The sequence below is a fragment of the Scylla paramamosain genome, chromosome 13 (assembly GCF_035594125.1).
Source record: "Scylla paramamosain isolate STU-SP2022 chromosome 13, ASM3559412v1, whole genome shotgun sequence".
Taxonomy (NCBI): domain Eukaryota; kingdom Metazoa; phylum Arthropoda; class Malacostraca; order Decapoda; family Portunidae; genus Scylla; species Scylla paramamosain.
In genome coordinates this window covers 5,534,600-5,542,500 of record NC_087163.1, presented here as the reverse complement: position 1 = coordinate 5,542,500, position 7,901 = coordinate 5,534,600, and the positions used below count along the sequence as shown (strand labels likewise).

The 7,901-nt window shown below is 45.3% G+C and overlaps 1 protein-coding gene across 1 annotated transcript in view; it reads right to left on the bottom strand.

Moving 5' to 3' along the window:
• LOC135106650 (uncharacterized) overlaps positions 1-4,739 on the bottom strand; it is a 6,637-nt gene extending 1,898 nt beyond the window's left edge. The window contains exon 1 of the mRNA XM_064015947.1: positions 4,394-4,739. Coding sequence (XP_063872017.1) covers positions 4,394-4,739 — 346 coding nt within the window. The remainder of the gene's footprint in view (positions 1-4,393) is intronic.
• Positions 4,740-7,901: the final 3,162 nt, after the last annotated feature.

The window sequence follows — 7,901 nt, the reverse complement described above, 5'->3', positions numbered from 1 at the left end:
TTACTTATTTATTCATCTATACATATATCAATACATCAATAGATATTCATTCATTCATCCATTCACTTGTTCATTCATTCATTCATCTAGTTATTAAATTAGTCATGTACTCATTTGCTTTATAACTTTTATTGATTATTTTATGGCTGCCAACTTGAAGGTATTACTTTTTTTTTTGTTACCTCTATACTTTTTTTCCTTAATTTGCCCATCACAAGAAATTAATAGTTTCGGCACAGTAACTCGGGGCCGTTGCGTCTTGTTTGTGTAAATACTACTAGTTTTAATTCATTCACTAAAGCATTTGCCCTTCTGCCACGTGACGAAAACCACCACTACTGGACGACATGTACATAACTAAAAAATACTCGTTAGTTAAAAAAAAAAAAAAAAAAAAAAAGATGAAAGTTGAATGAACATATCTCGGTGCCTCATGATTAGCTTGCTGTTACTGTCTGCACCATCACCACACCGCTGCGATAGTGATAGGAATCTGCACTCGCTACTTCTAGACCTGTGTGTGTGTGTGTGTGTGTGTGTGTGTGTGTAAACATAACATTTAAAAGGTGACGCAAGCACCCATGAAAGTCTCACTTGGATCAGGTTAAGTGTTGCCAAAGTAAACCTAGTCGTCTGGGAGGGAAGGACAGGACACCGTTTCTGGGGCGGTGATTCACTCGTACGCCCACACCCCATACCACCTCCCCCTACCCTGCCCCGTCGCGCCCCGTCCCGCCCCGTCCCGCCACTCACACCTGGCCTCCACTGCATCCGGCGCCATCAGGATACGTTTACGACGATTACTCAGCTCCGGGCTTACCTTTGTGACCTTCCCTATTTTAACCAGAAATTTTCCGGTGTTGCTTGAGGGTATCTTTTTTTTTTTTTTTCTTTTTTCAAGGTATCGCTTAGTGACCGAGGAATACCCACGTGCTTCCATTCAACACTATCTTCGACGACAATTGCATCAGTGAGATTTTTATGTCTGCTTCAGCCTCTACAAATGCGTCATTCAAAAAATCTGCCTGCCCTACAACATACTAACTGAATCTCCCTACGTAAAACACATGAGACCAGCCATCTTAGCCTCCGAAAGAAAAGAACATAAATAGATAAGTAAATAAATAAATAAATAAATAAATAAATAAATATATATATATATATATATATATATATATATATATATATATATATATATATATATATATATATATATATATATATATATATATATATATATATATATATATATATATATATATATATATATATATATATATATATATATATATATATATATATATATATATATATATATATATACACAAGAATTCGAATCCATCCTGCAACGGGTAGGTAACACTCAGCTCTTCCCGGATCGCTCAATACGCGAACACCTAGGCAAGGCAGCTACTGTAACACAACGGTACAGTCATGTCACGCTTCTGGATACTGAGTGAGTAACCTATCAACCCCTCGAGGCTCAGGAGATGGAGCTGAGCACGGAGGCATTGCGTACCGTAGAATGTCTCCCTATTTATTTACAGTTGAGGTGATTTGACTCATTCTCTCTCTGAAATACGAGATGTTTCTCAACCACGCAACTGACTTCGATTTTCCAATGTTTTGAAGTCAGTTTCCTGATTCACCGAAAGACGGAAGTCTGGTGCTGCTGGTCTGCTTATCGCCACCTGCACGTGTCACCGGGAAAAGAAGAAAAAAAAAAAAAAAAAAGGAAAAATGAAAATGAGATGAACTACTCCTCATCGTCTGATTGTCCACCGTATTCTGACCTCCCTACAGAAAAGTCTACAAAACCTTATGTTATGAGAAGCAGACGGAGGCGACGAACCAGAGTGTGCAGAGTGGTAATGGTCCTCTGGATGGAGGGCGCCACGCAGGCCTGTAAACTCCGCCGCCGAGACAAACTGTTTGACAATTTGCCTCAAATATTTTCTTTGTGGTGGTTCGCTTTAACGTGCATCACAATGAGTCTAGCGGAGCAAGTTTCCTCGGTTGTCGGGAAGTGAGGGAAGTTTTGGCAGCGGCGAGGAGTGGCTGGGGGGGAGTACCGCCTCTCGCCGCCCTCGGAGTGCTCCCTGAACAAAGGAACCAATCACAACGTCTCCACTTCTCTAAACCCAGTTAGATAACGTGAGGTAAATCTCAGGAAAGTTTATGAGCGCGATGATTGCCATTACACCTGCAGGACTCCCTTTTGGGGCCGCCTCGCCTTCCTCGCCTCGCCTGCACCAAACTTTAATCGGACTTTATAATGCGTGTCGCTGGAATAAAATTTTCCTGTGCGTGTAATGAAAGCAATTACGTCCTGGCAAGGCTCTCGGAGACGCGTCGCCGAAGGAGGTTTTAATGGATTGATGGGCGGCGGGCGCTGGTGGGCGGGAAAGTGGTCAGTGTGGATCCATTCCCGTGCGGCATTCGTTGCGCCGACGTGGTTGTGTTTGTCTTGATGCAGTAAGTTGAGAGTGATTGCCGCGCCGCGTTCGGCCAGGCAAATATTTACTGGCAAAATTAACATTCAGTCGGTGTGTTCAAGGCAGCGAAACCACTCACCCACCTGCACACACACACACACACACACACACACACACACACACACACACACACACACACACACATCACAGCACTGCAAGTCGTATCATATCGTTAGAAACTTACCTGTTGTAGCTCCAAGACACAGAAGCCAATCGAACTACACAGACGTACACACCCCCGCGATGAAAGCTGCTGGAGGAACCGAGGATAGGAGTCCCCTAGATGAAAGTAATGGAATACTTATGTTTACCGTACACTTTTTGTAGTAAAATAAGCACACTTTTAGTTGTTTTCTGTGTATGAAGTGCCAAGTATGCCAACTTAAGAAGCGTCTGAAGAAATCTCGTTATCTCCCGTTTCTAGATTACCGACCATTGCGTGTAGAATTTTTATAATTTCACCGCCGTATTAGATTCTGAAATGCAAGACAGTCCTTCATGATTTGGGTGTTCTGGCGTCCTGTTAGTTCTGGCGTCCAGTTAGTGTGTGTGTCTGGAGCAGGAGCAGAACAGTGACTCACCTTGCAGCATCTTCCTATGGTGTGAGTCTATATTTATCTCAGACTAGAGCACGCGTTTGTTCAGGTGCTTCCCATGGCTCGAAAATCATTTCCTTTGCTACGCATGTGGGCGTATTTCCAACACACACACACACACACACACACACACACACACACACACACACACACACACACACACACACACACACACACACACACACACACACACACACACACACACACACACACACACACACACACACACAACACACACACACACACACACACACACACACACACACACACACACACGTTAAGCTATTTGTTCCACCCTCTCCACTTGCATGCTGGTTTTCATTCTTCTTCCTTTCCTTCGATTCACTTCCTTCTCTTCTTTCCCGTAAACACGCTTAATTTTTCTTCTTTATACCTCAGACTGCAAGCTTACATCTTACTACTTATACTATCAATTTGATGATATCACATAAGTTGTCAAGAATGATATTTGCATTCTCTCAATTTTTCTTTTTTAAGGATCGCAGGAGGCTACCAAACGCTTCCTTTGACTTGACAAGGTGCAGGTGTTGTTTAATATACAAAAGATGGATCACGGCAGGTGGGGGACGGCAGGTGGAGGACGGCAGGAACTATAAACAAGTGGATCAGTGAGGGGTAATGAAGTAATAATTAATCACGTTTTAATTTCTTTTGTTTCCGAGTTAGACTGCAAGCGATGATTAACGAGACGTGCCTCCCGGGGGACAAGGCGGGCTTGGGTGTCGACCAGCGGGGCAGCAAAGGATACTATCAAGGCGAGGGGGGGGACTGCTTCTCTTACCTTTATCTCTTAATCTGCTTGTATTTCCAGAAGGATGAGATGTGTGCTTGTAGAGTATTTATTCACCAACTGAGACTTGTATCCTTATATATTATTACCACGAGGGCTGACGAGTGTAAATCCACGTCCTGTACCAATGCACAAGTCTCACAATAGATTTATTTTGTACTGTGTTTTCGTTTTTCATATTATATGATGCCTGAAGCTCACTATCCTTCAGGAGCTTCTTCCCGCCCTGTTGTTGTTATTGTTGTTGTTAGTGGTGGTGGTGGTGGTGGTGGTGGTGGTGTTTTTTTTTGTGTGTTGTTGTTGTTGTTGTTCCTGTTGCTGTTATTGCTGCTGCTGCTGCTGCTACTGCTGCTGCTGTTGCTGGTTGGTACTGCTGCCTCTGTTATTGTTGGTATTATTGTTGTTGCTGTTGCTGTTATTGTTGCTATTGCTGTTTTTGTTTTTGTTGCTGGTGCTGGCGCTGGTGCTGCTGGTACTGGTGGTGGTGTTGCTGCTGCTGGTGCTGCTGCTGCTGCTGCCGATGGTGTTAGTGCTGCTGCTGCTGGTGCTGCTGATGGTGTTAGTGCTGCTGATGGTGTTGCTGGTGGTGCTGCTGATGGTGTTCGTACTGCTGCTGATGATGTTAGTGCTGCTGCTGGTGCTGGTGCTGCTGGTGCTGCTGCTACTGCTGCTGTTGGTGGTGGTGGTGGTAGTGGTGGTGGTGGTGGTGCTGTTGCTGCCGTGGTGGGCGGGCCGCACGCCGGTATCGGCTCTGGCTCGGCACATAATTCGATCCCCCGTCGGGAGGGCGTGATCGAGCGGCCTCTCCCGCACTAACACGAATTTGCGATGTATCATGCAAACACGAAATTAACAGCCTTTTAATTGTTCTCTCCTTCGTCCAAACAGTCATTAGCATGGTAAACGAGAGAGCCCTTCTTTGTGAGGTGCGCCGCCCCGCCGGACCTCGGGCTCGGGAGTTGCTGCACATTAGCATAATGGTCCCCTGCCTCCTCTTAGCCCACCTCTTTAATCCAACTTGCGCTCGTGGAGGACGCTGGGACTTCGAAGTATCAGGGAAAACTAAACAAGAACTTATACCTGGTGCATCGGTGTGCTGTGAAGAGATGCTGCCGAGGGAAGGGCAAGGTGCAGATCACTCTGACGGAGGAGATCGGGAGGCTGGGGCAAGGCATTTAATGAGGGTGTTCATGATGATCCGATGCGTTTTAATTCCGTTGCGGGGCATTCCAGGTGGCGGCAGGGGGTCGGTGTCAATTATCTGGGTCACTCGTATACCGCCGACGCGTGACGAGTTTAATTAGCGTGGTGGGTCTGGCGGCCCCTTGCTAGCAACTGCCTTACCTTCTCTTCCCTTGGTCTTCTTATCCTTCCTCCTTCCCTTTTGTTTCACGCAACATTTTCAAATACATCTTCTTGTTCTTTTCCGAGACATTTTGTTTTGTTTTGTTTTGTTTTGTTTTGTTTTGTTTCATCTAAAAATTTTCACACACACACACACACACACACACACACACACACACACACACACACACACACACACACACACACACACACACACACACACACACACACACACACACACACACACACACACACACACACACACACACACACATTTAATGCTACTTAAAAGTCGAGTAGAGAATAGCACTTCCTCTTCACCACGTTTATCCCATCCGCTGAGGAGGACTGTCTTGTGAAGGTCGCAATAAAGAGTCGCAGGTGATTGCTCTCAGGTGTTCCAGAGGGCAGGTACCTGAAATGCTGCTTTACTTTGCATCTCCTCGCAGTATGGGAGTGATTCTGATCCGCTGTACCCGAAGTGAGACGCCCTGAACCTGCATACTTATTAGATGCGGCGTGGTGGTGAGCCCAAAAGTCCATGATAACGAAATAAAAATTGAATATATTTTGTAATGTGATCAGTAGTACCTTAATAAATATTGTTTCGGTAGTTGATTGCATGTTTGTTTATTCATTTGTTTGTTCATTTGCTTATTCATTTATTTATTTGTTTATTCATTTTCTCCGGACATGTATGTACACTATGCTGATGTGGGGCAGTTTCAATTTAATCTTTCAGCGGTGAGGTTGTCGCCTGATGGTCGTCGTTGGCAGCTCAGGATTGCATAGAAAATGAGAAATCGTGACATGCATCTTGTATTATGTTTTCTTCCTCTTACTAATATTCCTTTCCTTCATATTTATTAGTATTTGTTCTTTGTTTATATAACATCTCCATAAACCAAAAAAATCGGACGTAAAAACAAAGCATAGCATTCATTCATCGTCCCCATCCTTCATTATATCCACCTCTTACATGCGGCGCGCCCCTCACTCACCAGGCCCGTGATCCACCTCTCCACGCCCCTCCACGCCCTTCCACGCGCACCTCTTCCACACCCACGACTCGAGTGGGAAAAGAAAACGGGAGTCGCTGTGTTTTTCCCGGCGTGGCTGACCAGGGTCGCGTGTCCTAAGGCCGTTTGGACCAATTGTATGTCGATACACTGTACCCTAACGTTATTTATAAGTCAGAGGGAAAAAAAAGCTCCTTTGTGAACTGCTTGTGTTTCCAGAGTATTTGATAAGTAACGTGATTTGTACTGAATATTTCACCGATTATTGTGTCCCATTTTTCTTTAATTGTGTGTTGGAGTGGAAGCCGCGGCGGCGGTGGCGGTGTCGGTGGTGGTGGTGATGGTGGTGGTGTGTTGGGTAGACCTTCCTCAGAATGGACTCAGTCTCCTGCTGTCTCTCCTTCTTGAGCGTGACGTGAGGGTTGTTGGCTTGTTGAGTGTGTGTGTGTGTGTGTGTGTGTGTGTGTGTGTGTGTGTGTGTGTGTGTGTGTGTGTGTGTGTGTGTGTGTGTGTGTGTGTGTGTTTACTTTCCTTTCAGTTTATTTGCTTCGTTTACGTAATGGCAGTGTGTGTGTGTCGTGCTTATTTGATCACTTTCCATGGCGTTCAGGTGCGGTGAGTCATGAATTTTGGCGCCTCGCGGGTGACAGATCGACGCCCTCCTGGAAACACTACCAGATACACGACAGCTGCCAAACCCTACATTATTAAGAAAGGCGGGGAAATAAATACCAGGAAACGTAGCATTAGAGAAGATGTCAACCGCGGCCTCAAAGTGAGAAAGGACGCAAGTTTGTGTAACCAGTTTTATCCTTCCTCGCTATATTTTCTGAAAGGGTCTTGGTCTTTTCCACCTTTTGAAAGGCCGCGACACAGGAAACAACTGTTGCAATATCAGGGACAAAAATTCGATCAATTGTTATGAAACTTGAGGCCACTTGCAGTGTTTTGCTTCCCCGCAGGGCGCCTTCCACTCACGCCCTCGAGACTCTTGCTCGTTTATTTGGCTTTATGGATTTTCCTCTTCGGCTGCACTTCTTGCCCGCCAGCGAGACACCTTTCCCGTAACTCCCTGCAGCGGGACGGCGGCCGTGTGTGTGTGTGTGTGTGTGTGTGTGTATGTGTGTGTGTGTGTGTGTGTGTGTGTGTGTGTGTGTGTCTGTGTATGTGTGTGTGTGCATTCATGTGTGCGCGTGCGTGCGAGCCGCCTATTGACTGACTTACCAACGAACCCTTTTGAGTCTCGTTAATTTTTGAAAGCCTTCTCTTGTTTATAGAAGATTTTCTGCGATGCCCCCGAGGGAAACTAGGGAATTGTTGAACGCTTCCACCAGAAACAAGGAAAAACAGCCGGGGAAATAAGCTCAACATTAATATACAAAATAGGAATAATAAAAAAAAATGTAGAGACGTGATTGAATGCGAGGAAGCTGCGTTGATCGAAAGTCATTATTTTCACCCTTCATTGTCTGCCGTGGCCTTCTGACGGAGTGATGGGAGGCCACGAGCACAGATTATGAGCAGTGCGGGGGTCGTCTGGGAGGACAATAGAATAATCATGACCGTCTTTGTTACTTGGAATGCTACAGGAAGGCAGACGCTCACTCATCGATTGGTACAGCCTTTTACTTTCTTT